Consider the following 19,687-nt stretch of genomic DNA (forward strand, 5'->3'; position numbering starts at 1 on the left):
AACACAAGTGATCTGCATAAATCGCCCGACCTCCACAATCACATTGAGCCTGGAGAACAACCTGAAGTTAAGACCAGACCTGCACAGACTTTTTAAACCTCCTGAACCTCTGCAACATCTTCTGAAAGATTCATTTTCAAGGTAATTCAAAATTTCTGTGTTCAAAACCTACTCCTCTAAGCTCTTCTAATTGCTTGTAAATGTCTAAACTAATCTCTAAATTGATCTCGTATCTTATTAAATCATTCCAGACTTTGGATCATTTTAGTCTAAACTTTTATCATGACTTCTTGACTATTTGAAATCCTTCTAAATCCTTGCAAGGTTTCTAAACTTTGAGCTTGAAAATCTTCTAACAAGTGTCTTACAAAATCTTACAAACACCTCATAAAATCTTCTAACCTCCAAATTTCAGTGTAGGGCTTAAGGATTTCTCCAAACGTCCTTCATTTAACAATTTAAAACATCTTATACATTTTGTTTAATCTTTGTAAAATTGTAAAATCATGTAAACTGTCACAAATGTGCTAATGTGATCTAGACTCATCCAATCTTTTCTAATTTCTTTCATGCTTCTAATGAAATAGAATAAAATCTGGTAAAATCATTAAAATGTTATTTGTTGTTCAAAATGAATCCAGAACCTTTCAGAAAATCTTCTTGATTTAACCTAATCATTCTTTAAACTCCCCCAAGACATACTAAAGTCTTTCCAGCACCTTCAACATCTTCAGTTTCTAAAATTTTAGATTTTAAAAATATTCCAGACTCATCTAAAGAAGAAGAAAAGTAAAAAAAGTTACCAGAGGCTTCACAAAACAACACAAATAATTTAAGGTGTATAAGACTTTTGCACCAGTCAAGGGCAGTGTGAACTTATCAATGAAATTTTACAAACAAATTGATCTTATAACTAAAATGACATGGTCCTTTGAAATTTACACACTGTTGATCTCTTATTGTGTTCTTCTAAGTTCTTCTAAAGCTTCCAACACTCAGCTCTTTTACCTAAACCTGACTTTGAATTCTTTAAACCATATTTTGAATTCTTTAAAACAGCTTTGAGATCCTTCTGATCTTTTTTTTTTAAACATTTCCAATATAAATTAATCTTAAATGTATAAATCTCACTTACACTGACCAAATCACAACTAACACTAGAGCTACAAGTTCAGCAACTGATCAAACCTTCTAACCAGAAGAATGTTGCAGGTTTCTCCACGCACTGAGCTCTCTGGCTTCAGTCCAGAGGATTAGGAGATGATCAGCAGCAGCTCAGATGGTTGTCAAAGGCTTCGTTCTTGCTCACTCTTTGATCCTACGGACGTGATTGAGTTTAACAGGAGACCTCGATCCAGATCTTTCTACACATTGAAGGATGAAGAAAACAATGAGAAAAATCTGATCTTTCAGCTGGATGCTGGAAAAAAAAAGAATGACAAAAACAGTTGGAGCAAACCAGCACCAAAAAGATCCAAAACAAATCAACAGAAGCATCACAGCAAAGATCACAGAGGTACAATCAGTGTTTTTAATAATCAGCTTTAACATGTTTTAAAGTCCGGGTCCATCTCTTCCAATTTTTTTGACACTGTAGTAATAAAATTGATTTTAAGGAACTTTCTCAACATCACATGCATATACAACCCTTCTATTTCCAGGAGCTGAAGTATGGTGAAAGATTTTAATTTTTGCTTTATCTGATTATTGCTTTGTTTGGTCTAAAAACTTGTTTGTACATGTAAGCATCTCAGTGCTTCATGTTCCATGGAGATGATTGAAGATGCTGCTTATTGTTGAGCATTTGGGTGGTGCAGCAGTCTAACATGCTAGCACACCACTGTGGACTGTTGGAACTGGGTTGAAATCTCAGCAGAGCCACTGACCTGGCCAGGCATTCACACAAACACAATTGGACATGTTTAAGGGAGGGAATGTCGGCCAGTGTCTCTTCCTGCAGCTTATTAGACCGCTGTGCCACCCGTGCGGCCAACAACATCTTTCATAATGAAACCAGGTGCATTGTGCACCAGATTTTGCAACATTATTATCATAAAGTTGAAAAAGGGTTGATTTTAAAAACTTAAAATTTAAAAATGATCTACACTCAGCCAGTTTCTTCTGTTGTGCACCTGATCACTGAGACTTAAACTCAGACCTCCACAGTGAGGGGCTGATGCATCAGACAGCTGCACCACCCGACTGCCATTGTATGGCATTAGTTGTTGCATGTGTACCTAGGTTATAAAAACACATATTAATGATGACATAAATGATACAGCTGTTGCTCGCATCTTTTATTAAGGAGGTTTTTTCTTCTCTTAGGTACCAGAGGAAACCCTAAAAACATTCCAATGTTGACCATCTCAGAACCAGACAGCTGGAAAATCAGCTCATCTACTGGAATGAAATACGGTCAGTATGTAGACTGGGAGAAGATCGACCCTGAATCAGCTTCTCGCCTACAGAAAATAGTTTCCAGTGACCACGCACAGCTGAAAGAAATGGCTCGATCCGGATTCTGGGTGTCACCACATACCTTGCGAGCCAAATCCTACCAACACATCATACAATGCATCGAGTGTACGAGTAGCACAGCAGATTCAGAAAGGTATCAGGATTTAGCCCAGAAGATATTCGAGCATGGGATAAGCACGTATCCCTTCCCAAAATTCATGAAGGATGGTGAGATTCCTCGCTACTGCCTTAACAAATCAGGCCTGAACTCAGTGAAGAAGATCTTACTGTGTGTTAGTGAGAACTTCCCAGAGGTTACATTTTGCCCAATTTTACCAGCTCTGGTCTCTCTCCTTCTTCACTACAGTGAGGACGAGGCTCAATGCTTCCACAGCATCTGCTCACTAGTGACTTATACAGATCCGAAAAAACGCTACATTGATCAGAACTTCATCACCACTCACAGTTCCTGCATGACCTTCGGTGATTTGGCTAACAGATATTGCAAAGGAATCCGTAAGCTAATTGCTAACTCCCATCAGAGCCTGTTTGAGTTCTACTCTGACTGGATCATGTGGATTTTTGCCGACCTGCCTTTTAGTTATGCTATCCGAGTGCTGGACGTCTACCTGGTCGAGGGGTACAAGGTGCTATATCGTGTAGCATTAGCGCTCCTTAGCCTGTATAAGGTGTCAGTGAGTTCCCGTGTGGCCGATGTCGATGATTTTAAGCAGGACATGAAGAGGTTCGTGGAGAACGTGAGCCGCCACAGTAGCATCAATGATCTGCTTCAGAGAGCCTTTAGCATTCAGCTACCCACACGCAACGAGCTTCACTTTCTCTACCATGCTAACAAACAGGTGCTAGAACAGAAAGGAATACAGCATGAGAGGTGAGAAATGTTCAGATGTGAAGAGTTTTATACCAAACTGCATCCTTGCATGCGTGCCTGCAACCAATGCTGTAGCTGAGGCCATTCAAACGTATACTCACTATTTTATGGAGTGGGGCAGCTGCAATGTCCCAAATACATTCCTATTTACTAAACAGTGTGTAAAGTAGTTCTCCAGCAATGTCGAGGTTCCTAATTCAGTTTTAGTGTATGATAAAATAGTATGTGATTTGAGACACAACCCTCCAGTTGACCAGCTAAAGCAGCGTCCCTTTTTGGCCTCATGCTTTTAGCTACCTTTCTTATACACTATATGACCTAAATTATATTATATTTACACCAATTAACCATAACATTAAAACCACCTCCTTGTTTCTACACTTTGTAGTTCTAAAATTACTGACTGTAGTCCATCTGTTTCTCTGCATGCTTTTTTAGCCCCCTTTCATGCTGTTCTTTAGACACAGCAGCGCTGATGGAGTTTTTAAACACCTCACTGTCACTACTGGACTGAGAATAGTCCACCAACCAAAAATATATCCAGCCAACATCGCCCAGTGGGCAGCGTCCTATGACCACTGATGAAGGTCTAGAAAATGACCAACTCAAACAGCAGCAATAGATGAGCGATCTTCTCTGATTTTACATCTACAAGGTGGACCAACTAGGTAGGAGTGTCTAATAGAGTGGACAGTGAGTGGACACAGTATTTAAAAACTCCAGCGCTGCTGTGTCTGATCCATCCATACCAGCACAACACACACTAACACACCACCACCATGTCATTGTCACAGCAGTGCTGAGAATGATCCACCACCCAAATAATGCCTGCTCTGTGGTGGTCCTGTGGGGGTCCTGACCACTGAAAAACAGCATGAAAATGGCACTAAAAAAGCATGCAGAGAAACAGATGGACTACAGTCAGTAATTGTGGAACTACAAAGTGAGTGTAGAAACAAGGAGGTGGTTTTAATGTTATGGCTGATCGGTGTATATTACTTAAACCTGACCGTTAAGATAAACATTTTTGCCCATTAAGTCAAAAGAGCATTTGTGATGTTAAAAAGAAGGCCTGGCTTACAGTCAAAGTTCCAATTCATTTAGGGATGAGGTCAGAGCTTTGGGCAGGCCACTAGAGTTCCTACAAACACTATTTCTCAAACCAGTTATTTATGGACTCTGACAGGCACACAGTTATGTTACATATGTAGCCAAATAGTGTATTTATTGTGTAAAATCATTTTGCCATTGACGTTCTGAGATCCCTCATCATTGACCTATGGTGTGCACTACTCTATGATAAAACAACAATGTGCGCAAAGAGTGGCCCATAAAGACATTTTGAAGAGTTTGGTATAGGGCTAGACAAAACCTTGACTTGGGCACACATTCTTACAAAAACAGTTCAAATTCTTTTGAACTTACATGTTACATTTGCAAAGGGACTAGAGGGTTCAATGTTAATATGATTGGTTTTGGAATAAGACGTCCAACAACCTCATAGCCAGGTGTCCACATACTTTTTGCCATATAGTGTACATCGATACAGCTTCAAATACACAATTCTCAATCCCTTCTGTAAATGATCACAGTGACTTTTGGGGTAAAAAAAACATGCTTTGTTGTATTTTCAGCTCTTATCCTAGTGTGGAGTTGGACAGGTTCTCCTCCAGTGTGGTATCTGAAACAGAGATGAGGGTGGTGTGGTCTTGGATTCCTGAACGTTTCGCCCTTTTCAGTCCAACACGCCTCTATAGCACCGAGCAACACGACAGAGACCTCACATCGTACGTCATTTAACACCAAAATCCACAATCTTTTCTTAAACCTTAAAATAAGCTGAATATTTGTGATTTTATTATGTATTTCATTTTCATTTCAGTTTAATATTTTACCATTTAATATTTTACCATCACTTTAGGCTGGTCAGAGTCGCGTTCATGAAATCACTGGCTGCAATGTAGTAACCCACATGCCCTTTTAATGACAAAAAAAGCTAGGAGAGAGGAGTTGCAGGAGTTGATGAATTATTTCTAGACAAAATATAGTTCCATCATTGCTGTGTGTCACCTGCTTTACTGTGTCGTAGCGAGTGTTGCAGGTATCAACATGTTTATGGATGCTAGAGAAAATTCTTGGAAAGGTCAAAACTCCAGACAGAGCAGATTACCACCATGATTAGAGGAAACTGTCTGCAGGGTGATCAGGTGGTACAGAGATAAATACACAGTTGCTTACCAGTGCTGAAACTTAGCTCTGCTATCGACTGGCCGGGTGCCTACACGTACATGATTGGCTATGTCTGGGGGATGCAGAGCCGTTGAAATTTCTATTTGCTGCTGCAGTTCAGTCTCTGCTGTCAAGTTGAGGTGTTGCACAGAGATGGTGAATAAAGGACAGCAGTGCGTGACTCTGTGGCTGTGTTCGAAAATCTAGTGATCTCTCTACATAGACAGCATTTTATGTCATCCTACCCGCGCTCCCGAGAAGTAGGCTGTTCAAAATCCTAGATGCCTTAATATGCTGTCTAGTTAGGCATCTTAAAATTTCAATGCTATTTTGACTCAAGAACGAGTGAGCACCCGATGCTGCCTTAGCGGTGAAGGCAATCCCAGCATTCAATGCGGCATAACTTTTCTCACAGAAAAATAAAAAAACATGGCGGACGGTGTGGAGAAACGAACGGAGTTATTTTTAAACGTAAATAAATTATTATTGATTTTTAATTTGTATAAAGTGTCATTTTTTTGTAACCGTTTTCGGTACATGGAGGGAGACCTTAGTTGACATGCTAGCTCGTTGTGCCACCCCATCCCATTGGTTTGAATTGCATGATGCTAACTGTGTTAGCTTAGTAAGCGAAAACTGATGGAATCGCTGTCTAAGTAGTGCGTTCGAATAAACCTGCCTTATAAGTCGATTACTTATTAGAATCCTCTCTATTTGGGCAGCTGCCTATGTAGACAGTAAGACAGCAAGGCAGCTCACTAGGTTTTCGAACACATCCTGTGTGTGTCAGAGGGGGCGTGATAGGTTCAGCCCTCATCGGGGTCTTCAGCAGTAGAGGAGATACAATTAAGAAATTGGATATGACTATTACCATTAAATAACAATAAACTGACCTGCAATGAATTTCAAGCAGTTCATTTAAGTGTGTTTGATTCAGTTTTTTTTTTCATTTGAAGGTTTTATTCTCATGTTGATGGTCATGAGCCGACGGTGCTGCTCCTAAAAACTGTAGATGAAGAAGTGAGTATCAAATATCACAATTAAGAATTGTGCACTGTGCAAGCATCCTTACCATGATGTGTGTGTCCCAAATCAGATCTGTATTCTCTCTTAGGTGTGTGGAGCATTTCTAGCTTCAGACTGGGTTCTGAGGAAGCATGACAGACAGAAGCAGCAGTTCTTTGGCACTGGAGAGTGCTTTGTTTTCACTGTACGTACTGCTTCATATTTCCATCAAGAATACATCCAGCAGATCAGGTTTCCTATTAATGTACTGTATATATCAGAAGAGTCTTCATTCATCCACCTGGTTTCAACAACAAACTCATCTTAACTAGCCTTAAATCTAACTGTAAACACTGTGGTCAACGTTACGATTCATCTTGCTTCCTCAAGTACAAACGCTGTAAATAAACTTGTAAACATACACCAGTGATTCCTAAGATTCATCTATGAGCCCTAATTATGTTTCTTCACAATTCTATTCTTCTAAAGATACAGAACCTGTGAATGTGAAATAAATAACTTGTATATCAGGACTTTTATAAAACATGATGATCTTTTAAAATGATTTTAGCTAAGGCCAGCGATGGAGCGCTACCAAAGAGCCATACTGCACATCTCAGGAACAACAAGAACAAAGAAATCTTCCATGTTTTCTTCTTCCTCCACTTCCAGTTCCTGTGACTCTGTGGGATCATCCTGCTCCAACTCTCCTGCCATGACAAATCAGTTCATGAGTGGAACTGACGAGATGTTGCTTATTGGTAAGCTACATTTTAGTATCTATTTCTCTATTTATCCATCTATCTATCCATCCATCCATCCCTTCATTTATCTCTATCTTTCCATCCTTCTATCTATCCATTCTCCCATCTATCCATAGTTCCATCCATTGATCCCTTCACCCATCCCTACATTTATCCCTCTATCTATTCATTTATCAGTCTCCATCCATCCAGCCTTCTAACCATCCATCCATCTACCCCAACTATTTCTCCATTTATGCCTCCATCTCCATCCATCCATCCGTCCATCCATCCATCTATCCATCCATCCACCCATCAATCTACTCATCCATTTATCCATCCATCCACCCATTATTCTACCCATTCATCAATCTATTAATCCATCCATCCATCCATCCTTCCATCCACTCTTCCATCCATCCATCCGTCCATCTATTCATCCATTCATCTATCAATCTATTTGTCCATCTATCCATTCATCCATCCATCTCCTTCCTAAGTTTTTAGTTGGTTCTTGGATTATAAGTCAGGAAAGTAAGTCTGACTATCCACACTAATTTCCCAGCATAATGTGACAGTATGACTTTACTTTCCAACCTTGCCAAACAGACCACTGACCACTGACAGGTGCTTGTACAGATAATTTTGGGACCTGAAGCTGATTCAATGGTTTCAAGTTACTTTCCTGACTTGTGAAAATTTGCAGATATGCATGGAAATGATGGAGTTGAGCTAATCCTATTTAAAAGAGCACAGAGAAGTCACTAGCTGTCAATCATAATTACTAATTAGGCCATTTCACGAGGCTTGCAGCTGTGTGTTATAATGAACCAATATTTGTTTGTTGTATAATCCGTTCCTGCCCGTTCCTGTCTGTCTGAACATTAACTCTGGGTCACATGAGTTTGAATCACTGTGAGTGTTTTTGTGTGTACCAGGTGGAGATGGAGGACATGCTCTGTCTCTCTTTTCTGACCTGACAGTCGGACATTCTGAATGCTGTGATACGTTTGAGAGTCCTGTCCTGTGCCGGGGCAAATTCAGGATCCACAGCCTGGAGGTTTGGGGAATTCAGCACAACGAGTGAGCCAACGGTTGTGCCAGATCTTTCCACAAAAACACCACAGGCTGAATGTGTTCTCATTGTGTGTTCTGATGTGTGAAGGTCGTGTGTAACTTATTCAGAGACAGTCTGTTTATTTCAGTTATTTATTAACACACAGTGGCGTAAACATGTTTTTTAACGTCATGTCTTTGTACAGTAGTTTGTTAATCATTAGAAAATGTATTTATTAATTATTTGAAAATGCTCACATTCAACAAATTCTATGAAATTTTAAAACTGCAGTATGTTTACTTAAAAATGAAAAGACATTTAGAATTTACGTAACTGAAGCCAGTATAGAGTAAACACTTTAAAACGTGATGTTCTTTCACTACTGTGTGATCCTGAGTAGCCTAAAATATCCTGACGGTGCAGGTGATTTCATTATAGATTAGATTAGAAACCCTCTTCACTGAACAGATAAACCTGCTTATGCCACTGTGTTGCTTCTGTGATTCATTTTTATGATTCTTTTTCTTTTTTTTTATGTAAATCATTTTGATGGTGTATAATAAAATATTTTGGAGCTCTGTGATTGTGAGGCCAATGGTAGATCAGCAGCTAAGGTAGTAATCTGAAGATCTGCCACTGTTGAGTCCTTGAGAAAGGCCCTCAACCTGTAATTGATTGGATTATATCACAAGTTAGCTTATACTAAATGTAAAAACATTTTACATTATTTAAGATAACCAAATGCAACACTTCTTTGAACAACATGACAAACCAAAGTACTTTTACCAAATTATAAATTACTTTTGCTTTTTTTTATTCAGAATGACAGCATATGGATTTATATTAAATTAAGTGTGTTTTATTACCACATTTAATGACATTTCTGAATGTTTTTCTACAATTTATTTGTATAAACAATTAATAAATAAATTAACTAAAGCTGAATGAATAAAAAATGAAGTGGTATCTTTTGATGATAATTTATCAAAATGATAATTATTTATGTAAATGATTCTTTAAATAATAAATACAAAACTAACCAATATTAAACAAATAATGAAAGATGTGTAGATATTAATATTAAACATATTTACATAAAATGAACATATTAATTAAAGTTTATACTGTAGTAGTTTTTCAGTATGAGACTTATTACACCGATCAGCCATAACATTAAAACCACCTCCTTGTTTCTACACTCACTGTCCATTTTATCAGCTCCACTTACCATATAGAAACACTTTGTAGTTCTACAATTACTGACTGTAGTCCATCTGCTCCTCTGCATGCTTTGTTAGCCCCCTTTAATGCTGTTCTTCAATGGTCAGGACCCCCACAGGACCACCACAGAGCAGGTATTATTTAGGTGGTGGATGATTCTCAGCACTGCAGTGACACTGACATGGTGGTGGTGTGTTAGTGTGTGTTGTGCTGGTATGACTGAATAAGACACAGCAGCGCTGCTGGAGTTTTTAAACACCTTACTGTCACTGCTGGACCAACTAGGTAGGAGTGTCTAATAGAGTGGACAGTGAGTGGACACAGTATTTAAAAACTCCAGCAGCGCTGCTGTGTCTGATCCACTCATACCAGCACAACACACACTAACACACCACCACCATGTCAGTGTCACTGCAGTGCTGAGAATCATCCACCACCTAAATAATACCTGCTCTGTGGGGGTCCTGTGGGGCTCCTGACCATTGAAGAACAGGGTGAAAGCAAGCTAAAAAGGTATGTAGAGAAACAGATGGACTACAGTCAGTAATTGTAGAACTACAAAGTGCTTCTATATGGTAAGTGGAGCTGATAAAATGGACAGTGAGTGTAGAAACAAGGAGGTGGTTTTAATGTTATGGCTGATCAGTGTATATTGCTAATACATTTTAAAACAAATACTTTTATTAAAGTAAAATAATTTAAAAAGCGTTTTACAAAAATTAAAGATCTAAATAACGATACTAAAACAGGGCGATTACGTCACGTGGTTGCCTAGCGACCCACCCAAACAGTCCCATGGTTACTGCGGTTGTGGTCGCTTTAATGTCCGGCGCATTTTCACACTTTTAACATTTAATTCGAGTTTAAATTCGTTAATTATTGTAATATTTTGGGAGTGCAGATGGCTGCAGAAGTGCAGGAGGTTCCTCAGCTCCAACTGCAAGCGGTTATCGGATTTAACGGTAAGATTAGAAACCAAAAACATCTAACATCTAACGTCGGACAGTTAAACTATCAAAACATCCTCCATAATATACCATTAAATTATTTTATTAACATTATAAACATCTGCAGTGATAACATGTAACTGTTAATAAAGTTTATCTTTAACTTTTAGTTCGTTGTATGTTTTACCACCGCTATATTCTGGTCAGGGTCGCGGTGGGTCTGATTTATTTTTCACAACCACACACACACAGACCTTGCATGCTTTGTTTGGCACAGATTTTAAGCCGGGTTCTTCCTGATACAGCCCTCGTTGTTGTATCCGGGCTTGGGACCGGCACTGAAAATACTCTGACAAGGGTGACTGGTCGATAGCACTGCTGCGATTCAAACCCTGGACTAGTGTATTTTACCTCTGCGTCACCCACCAGTTCCTTTCATATTAAATTTAAAAAGCTCTTTAAGAGTTAAGAGTTTGTTTACCATGGTTCTTTTGGTTCTGTCAGGGGGATCAGGGCTGGTTTATAGATCACAAAACTGTCACTTTTTTTCTTCAAATGATTTTACACAGCTCGTTGATTCACCATATTGATTCACTGGAGTCTGGGGTCTATTCGGTATTTCTTTACTACAGTTACAGTAAATGTTTTTTCTGATTTTAAACCTTTTAATTTAATTCAATAGCATGCTTGTACAGTAAATTTTGTTGAAACTGGACTAGGTTCAATGCTCGCCCGATACTGTCTGTGTGAGGAGAACATTAATCTGTCAGAATGTTACTGGTGTTTCAATTCTGTGTCTAAAATGAGGCTTTGAACCAAACGTTTCCAATTTTGATAAAAAAATAATGATATAAAAATTTTAAAGTGTAAATCTGTCTTTTTCTCCCACCTATCTTCTCCAGGTCATGTATACTCAGGACTGCAGGTTCATCCTGATCGAGAACATCTCATCTACCCTCTCGGCTGCACACTGATCATTAAAAACCTAAAAGATGGAAAGCAGGAATTCCTTCATGGTCACACCAACAACATCTCCTGTCTGTCTGTATCGAAAAGTGGAAGATATATAGCATCAGGACAGGTCACCTTCATGGGCTTTAAGGTGAACCATCACGTTTATGGTAGTCGAATTTAGAACTACATTTATAAAAGTTCAATCTGCTTAGACGATTCGAAATGTTTTGTCTAAGAAACCAGCATGAAGTTGAGGTTAAAAATGTACATACACCCCAGGATATTTCATGGTTTATTTCAGGGTAGTCTTGGACTTTTTGACAGCTAGTGACTTCTCAGTGCCCATATAAACAGGATTAGTTTTACTGCAGCCACAGTCAGAGCATGGAACAGTGCTGTCTATTTGCCAAGGTTGGGAGGTAAACATACCTTTTCCCCTTATGCTCAGAGAAAGTACGTCCACTGAAACAGCCATGCCATTATTTGGAAACTGCTGGAACATGGATGACACTGTCCACAGTCAAGCAAGTTTTACATCACCGTAGGATTAAAGGCTGTTATGTAATAAAAAAAACTCTGCTATTGCTTTTTTCTTTGACCATTTTTTCAGTCGACCTTTAAGATGCTGATTTTGGAGCAAGACCTTCATTGTGCATGCTAGCCTCTAACACCATGGTAATGTAAAGCCTGCTTGAATAAAGACAATGACACTCAGGTTCCATCAGGTTCTTATTTATCAGGTTCTGTTTATTTGTAGACAAATTTCCTTTCAGAATAATGTAGTAGTTTGGGAGTTCTTCTTAAGTCTGGCAAAGAGGCCACTGTTCCTGGTACTTTGTAACAGGTGCAGTCAGACTAGCCTTGTTTATATGGACAAAGAGAAGTCACCCGTTGTAGTTGATCATAATTTGTAATGAGGTATGAGGTGTTCTTGGAAACATAAACAAGAAAGTGATTTAATTAAACAATCACAGAAAAAAAAAGATTGTTTAAGTACTCAGCATTGGTGACGTAACAGTTTCCACCTCTTTTTGATATGCTTTTGTCTCAGGCGGATGTGATAATTTGGGATTATGCCAAACGAGAAAACTACGCCAGACTTGTTCTTCATAAAGCTAAAGTAGAAGCACTGGCTTTCTCTCCAAATGAAAAGTACCTGGTGTCTCTGGGAGGCCAAGATGACAGCAGGTAACGTCAAAAATTTAACATCATTTTTCACCTTGTATGTACTAAACACTAAACCGTGTGCTGAATGTCTATGTGTGCAGTATTGTGTTGTGGAACGTGGAGAAGAAGGAGGCAATCTGTGGAAGTCCTGCCTCTGCTCAAAGCGCCGGTCACTGCCACACCATCAGTTACAGCAACCAGAGCGACCAGGTCTTCATCTCCGCCGGAAAGTACGAACACACATTCCTCCACACAGTCACGTTAAAGAAACAGATCAGCTGATCTACATGTGGGATAGAAAATGTATACATTTTAGTAGAGTTGTTTATAATTAGTGATTTTCAAAAGCAAAGTATTAACTACAATTATTAACAGAAACCGAAGACTTTAATGTGATTAAGGAGTTCATTTTGTTTTTCTGTCCCTTATTGCAGTGGTACACTCCGCGTTTGGGAACTGGACCTTCCAAACAGGAAAATCAGACCCACTGAGTGTCAGACGGGACAGTTAAAGAGGATTATTAAATGTATAGAGGTGAGAGGAACATCCACAGTACACAAAGCTATAGGATCCATACTAACATTCAGTGTAGATGTAATTAGTATTTAATATAGTTCCACTTACTTTTCTTTTTTTTACTGATTATGTAAATCACATACCTGTAATTCTCCGTACATCTGTACCATCTTGAGGTGTTTCATGTACTACCAGTGATACATAGATCACTATCTGGCAACCACTCATGCAGTGTACTTAGGCAGATAACTACCACTGTGTTTAAAGCATTGTGCATTGTGATGGACTGGCACCCTTTTCCAGGGCCCTGTAGATTTCATGTAGCTCTGGATCCTCCACAGACCTGGCCAAGACGAAACAGATAATAAAAAAAATACATTGTAATATATAAAATAATGATTTATTTATGTACAGATTCCTGAGGATGATGGGTTCTTTTACTGCGGTACCACGAGTGGTGACGTCCTGAAAGTGAACCTGAAGAGTCAACTGCTGAACAGCTTCGGTCCTGTAAAACACAAATTCAGCAAGGTGGGTCTAAAGCAGCTTCTTCTGGTCACATGCTTCATAGCTTACTTTCAAAGTTACATACACTTGAAAAGTAGGTGTGGTTCATGACAGCCTCATGGCAGTGATGTTATTCAAGAAAGCTTTAACTGATGTTTCAGTTTATTCCAAAGCTGTTCAGTGGGGCTGAAGACCATCCCTCAACTGTTGCTACAAATTTGAAAGCACATACTTTTCTTTATATAATTGCTTTATTACACCTGTTAGCAATTGTTGTGGCTAAAACACATGAACACAAAAATTAGAAGGGAAATTTGAAGAGGTGTCCCAATACTTTTGTCCATATAGTGTACATGAGCAGAGAAGTACAGTACTTCAGATTTTTCTTAATGGCAGCTTTGGGTACCACTGCACCTATTTTGAGAACGTTTGGACATGTTTAGTTCATAGTGTGTGTGTGTGTGTGTGTGTGTGTGTGTGTGTGTGTGTGTGTGTGTGTAGGGTGTCAGTTCTCTGAAGGTGTTGAAGACAGGAGATCTGTTAGTAGGATCAGGAGATGGAGCCATCAACCTCTGTTCTGGTACAAACTTCAAAGTCACCAAGTAAGAACAAAAACATTTTGTCGGATCAATGTTGCCTTATTCCAAGTCAAGTCAGAGTAACTCTGGTCACTCCAGTCATGCAACAATACCCTTATCCACCACTGTCAAGGCCTAAGTCTCAAGCCTGAGTCTTGCTGGTGCCTCTGGCCTGGCTGGGTACTCAACCGGTACAATTAGGCTTAAACATGGAGCTGATCTTCAGTTTGCGAAAGGATTATATGCAGCTTTACAACGAGAACAAAAACTGTAACGGGCTGGGTCGAGCCTCGCCACTGAGGCAATAGGTGTAGTGATGCATCTGCACGAATTGGATTGGCTGCTCAATTGGCACAGCGGTAAAACACACTAGCCCATCAGTGCTCTCCAGCTCTGCTCTCAGCCAGCTGGATGTCTACACAGACACTTGATTGTCTGTTTGTCTGTTGGGGAGGGACAATAATTGAACAGGATTTGTCATCGCTGGTGTAAGTCTCTTTTAAGTCTTTTTTCTGTCTGTCTGTAGGAGTGTGATGGTAGAGGGAGGCGTATCTTCAATAGCTTTGCGTGGTGAGGGTCACCATGTCTTTATTGGCACTGAAGCAGCTCAGATTTACAGACTCCGGTACAATGAATTCAACCCTGAACTCCTGTCCACCAGCCACAGCAGTGCAGTTGGGGATGCGGCATTCCCTGTGTAAGTTACATTGATCAGCACTAAGACCGGGGGGGTTTGGTTATGCTTTCTGATGTCGTCTGATGATAGAAATGTGTCTACTGTTTATATGAATACAAATATCATTAAGGCAAAATATGGTACGGCACAACTCAATTTAAATCAAATGTACAGGATACTTACTCCACCTGCTTCTTCTTGTAAAAATGTGGTTGTGAAAGCAGGATAAAAAGATCTACCGAGACTTCTTTATCCCCAGCCATAGATTCTAGCTTCTCTTGGTAAAGTCAGCTGTTCCCAAGGCAGCTGTGACATAAAATCAGTTCAGTATTCTAGTTCAGCGGGACAAGGTCAAACCAGACCAACTGTCTCCCATCAGTTTGTTGGAGCGCTGGCTCTTATTTAAAGTTCTCCTAAGTGGCAGAGCTGTTCATTCTACCCAGATATTATTTGCTTTATTACCATAAGCTCATGACCATAGGTGCGTACAGGGACAGAAACCGGCTGGGGCACAACAGGTTTTGTCTATAAGCTTAGCTCCTGTTTCACCACAACAGAACACCACTGTAGATCCTTAGTGCTGAAACTGAAGTTTGGTGTTTTAACCAAGTTGATTTTTTCTGATCAGAACCTGGTTATTTTACCAGAACACTGGAAAACACAAACTTCTTCTCTTTAACTCTTAGAGGAACATCAGAGCTGTTTGCTACCTGCTCTCAGGATGATATTCGGGTATGGCATACCGAATCCAGTAAAGAACTTTTACGCATCCAAGTCCCCAACATGACGTGTAACGCTCTGGGTTTCATGCAGGACGGCAGGAGCATCTACAGCGGTAGGAATCACTCGACCAAATGTATTCGAAATCTCAAAGAGTTACTGATTATGGTGCCAATGTCAGTGAAAAAAAATAATTTAAGTCATGGTAAAAATGATATTTGTATTTTATGCTGCAGCATGGAATGATGGGAAAATCCGCATGTTTACACCTGAGAGTGGTCGCCTGATGCTGATCATCCATAATGCTCACAGTATGGGAGTGACGGCTATAACGAGCACCAGTGACTGCACGCGGCTCATTAGTGGAGGAGGAGAAGGACAGGTGAGATTTAAAAGTTCATGCAGCTGTATGTAAACATCTAAGCACCCAAATACAAATAATTATATACAGAAATATACGAGGAGCCGCTGTCACCCACTCCACAAATAAATCAATGCACAAATGAACAGAATGAGCAGGCCTGCAGGCCACTGGAGTTTCTTTAAACCAAGCTTTTCTTCATGTCTTTATAAAGCTTGCTTTGTGCACACGGGTACAGTCATGCTGGAACAGGAAAGGGCCTTCGCTAAACTGTTGCTGCAAAGTTGGAATCATATATTTCCCTTTATAAAATGGATTTATTACACCTACTGTTGTGGCTGAAACACACAAGTTCAATAAGTAGAACGTGTGGTCCGATACTTTTTTACATATAGTGTATATTGATTGTAGACAGTGCATGATAGGAACTGATATTATATAACGTTTCAGGTCCGTGTGTGGGAGATTCTGAACACCTCACATAGACTGTTAGCCAGCATGAAGGAACACAAAGCTTCAGTAAACGCCATCAAGATCAAAAGTAACGATCTGGAGTGTGTAACAGCCAGTTCAGATGGAACCTGCATCATCTGGGACCTTGTGTGAGTACACCATGAGATTCACCATGAGCTCTAACCTGGTATCTAAGATATTTTTGTGTCCAGTGTTTTTATTGTGCTATATAAATAATTATGACTCCACTCTCTCTGCAGTCGCTATGTGAGGAATCAGATGATTTTGGCAAACACGCTGTTCCGAACCGTTTGCTATCATCCTGAAGAATACCAGATCATCACCAGCGGAACGGACAGGAAGGTAACGACTAAGAAATGTGTGAGGGAAAGAAACTTAGATAATGGTCATTTTTGTTTAAACAATATCCCAGCTGTATTTTTGTGTCTGATACAATACCAGAGTCTCAAGCTTTGTCATTTTCTAGTCCTCTGTGTGACTGAACGATTGGAACTTTTACTATTTTGTCAAACAGTTTACTGTGAGTTTTTTTAACTGCAGGGTCAAAAATTAAATGAATCATGTGGTGATGTAGAAAGTTAATGTCATTTAACTGTGTGCCTTCGTGCAGTTGTGACATCAGGTGAAAACATTAAGACTTCTGACATTTGAGGCACTCGGGTGGTGAAAAAAAAAGACTGACATTTGGAATGGAACCTGCGGCACATACAGCAGCCGCCCACCTTTACTGCCCTTGTTCACACCATAAAATACATTAGCAGATCAAATCAGAACATCTGTAAAATCCAATTAAATTTCCGTCAAGCATTTTAACCAAAATCAGCAAATGTTCAGTGTCAGAACTCTGTAATGTTATCTAGAGTACTTAATAAAACACTTACTGTAACCATGTGTCAACCCTTAATCTTTTTTTTTTCAGATTGGGTACTGGGAGGTGTTTGATGGTTCAGCTATCCGAGAGCTGGAAGGATCACAGTCGGGAGCTATTAATGGAATGCACATCACAGATGAGGGACACCACTTTGTCACTGGTAAGAAAAAAGGAAAGGCAGATCTTTGCTATGATCTACTGATGATAGGAACTTTCTTCCTGTTTTCAGCCATAATATTGGAAGCGTATTCTGGTTCTGATGGATGCCATAAAATCCTAAAATGTAAATACATTTCATAGGATCCTATATTAAAAATGTCCTGTTGCCTAAAATCCAATTTTTCCAGAATAACATAGATACCAAATGAAGTTAGAGTCCCATGTTGACAACTTGCAGAGTTCCAAAGATCAGATTTCTTCCCCACATAACAAGTACATTAAATGTTTTGTGTGGGTTTTTTTTTATGAACGCATGCATTGCACTGCAAGTTGGTTACTGACTTTTATTTCAACTGTGACGTTCATGCACATGATTTCTTCTGTATTTCTGTATCTTAGGTGGAGATGAAAAGTTGGTAAAACTGTGGCATTATTCAGATGGAGATGTTACCCACGTGGGTGTGGGTCACAGTGGCAGCATCAGCAGTGTTTGTTTCTGTCCAAACAACAGATTTATCATTAGTACCAGTACAGACGGAGCCATTCTGCGCTGGAAAATTCCCTCACAACTCATAAACAACTAACCAGAACATATCAACTATGCTACAAGAGATAAAGACAATAAATCAATAAAGCTGCTATATAACGTATATAGTTACTCTCTGTGTTTATGTTACGTTACTATCTAATTTTACTGTCATATTTAGTTACCATAATGTTCACGATTGTCTGTGAGAGAAATTTTGTAGGAATATAATTCACTCAAATCACATTTATTTGACACACCCAGTTGGAATTTTAAAGACCAAGACTTACTAATAAACAAGTGTGAAGTGTGAGGTGTATATCAGGTGTATCACTCGAACCAGCTCGGGGGGTTATGGGCTGCAGATTAAGGGAGTACTACATGTAAAGGTACATGTGACAGAATTTTATCACTGTTGGTTACAAGCTGAATTACACAAAACATGTGATTGGAATGATTAATGTATCTCTTCACCTTACTTTCCACCCATCACATGTATTAAAATTATTAAAATCAAATGTACGTCATGCCAGTCTTGGAAATTAAATCAAAGTTCCGCAACTGTAATTGGAACACCTATTGAAGTTTATTGTTGGTTTCTGCAAATTTGCTGCATTAAAAATACAGTATACAGACATTTAACTTTGTGTCATGGCTCCTCATTCCTTTTTACTAAGGATGATTGACTACATCTCCTGACTTCTTTCTGTCCATATAAATAGAGTAAATAAAGTGCATTAAACAGTGGTCGTATTGCCAAGGTCGGGCAGAAAACCCATACTGTCACTTTATGCTGAACAAGTTTATTATGCAGAAGCTGCTGAAAAATCCAGTGTACAAAGTAAAATACGCTTTACATTGGGACAGGCTAAAATAAAGAGGCTGTGCAATAAAGGATGGCCATGGTCAGATACATACACAATATATATATGTAAATAAAATAGACTAATAGACTTTTATTGAGATTTATTGTGATGTTTATTTGTATTGTGGTAATTTAATAGTAAGGTAATAACATTACTGATACAGGGCGGCACGGTGGCTAAGTGTGTATCACTGTCGCCTCACAGCAAGAAGGTCCTGGGTTTGGTCCCCAGGTGGGGCGGTCTGGGTCCTTTCTGTGTGGAGTTTGCATGTTCTCCCCGTGGGTTTCCTCCGGGAGCTCCGGTTTCCTCCCACAGTCCAAAGACATGCAAGTGAGGTGAAATGGAGATCCATGACTGTGTTCGATATAACCTTGTGAACTGATGAACCTTGTGTAATGTAAATGCCGAAAATGTGTAATGAGCAATTACCGTTCCTGTCATGAATGTAAGTGTAAAATTTAAGTGTAAAAACATGACATTAAAATCCTAGTAAACAAACAAACAAACATTATTGATACAAGAACATGTGCATATGACCTTTACAGGACTTCTCGACAATGGACATGGTCATTTAATACCGCAACATCCCAGCCAAGCACCAATCCCTCCAGAGTCTACCTCCACTACCTCATACCTCTTATTTGCACATATATACAAATTTCATGGTTTATGGCCATATGCACATTTAAAAGCACTGCACTTTGCCTTTTCACCAGTGGACTACATTGTATATATCTATTCTATTTTCTATATTTCTTTTC

At 39.3% G+C, this 19,687-nt stretch overlaps 1 protein-coding gene and 1 pseudogene across 1 annotated transcript; both read left to right on the plus strand.

Annotated features, from left to right (window-relative positions):
- Positions 1-1,203: 1,203 nt before the first annotated feature.
- On the plus strand, positions 1,204-8,548 carry LOC134316225 (TBC1 domain family member 24-like; annotated as a pseudogene).
- Positions 8,549-10,405: 1,857 nt separating this feature from the next.
- On the plus strand, positions 10,406-18,184 carry cfap52 (cilia and flagella associated protein 52). The gene is made up of 14 exons (XM_062996549.1): positions 10,406-10,566; positions 11,454-11,653; positions 12,557-12,693; positions 12,774-12,902; positions 13,107-13,206; positions 13,603-13,719; positions 14,197-14,297; positions 14,800-14,970; positions 15,636-15,784; positions 15,906-16,051; positions 16,481-16,632; positions 16,744-16,846; positions 17,424-17,535; positions 17,934-18,184. The coding sequence occupies exons 1-14, from the start codon at positions 10,506-10,508 to the stop codon at positions 18,116-18,118; spliced, it is 1,863 nt and encodes a 620-aa protein (XP_062852619.1). The 5' UTR covers positions 10,406-10,505; the 3' UTR covers positions 18,119-18,184.
- Positions 18,185-19,687: the final 1,503 nt, after the last annotated feature.

This window comes from Trichomycterus rosablanca, chromosome 6 (genome assembly GCF_030014385.1).
Source record: "Trichomycterus rosablanca isolate fTriRos1 chromosome 6, fTriRos1.hap1, whole genome shotgun sequence".
In the NCBI taxonomy this organism is placed as follows: Eukaryota; Metazoa; Chordata; class Actinopteri; order Siluriformes; family Trichomycteridae; genus Trichomycterus; species Trichomycterus rosablanca.

Coding starts and splice junctions, on each gene's coding strand:
- cfap52 (XM_062996549.1), top strand. CDS start 10,506: ATGGCTGCAGAAGTGCAGGAGGTTCCTCAGCTCCAACTGCAAGCGGTT. Junction 11,654..12,556: donor TCACCTTCATGGGCTTTAAG/GTGAACCATCAC, acceptor CTTTTGTCTCAG/GCGGATGTGATAATTTGGGA. Junction 13,207..13,602: donor GGATTATTAAATGTATAGAG/GTGAGAGGAACA, acceptor ATTTATGTACAG/ATTCCTGAGGATGATGGGTT.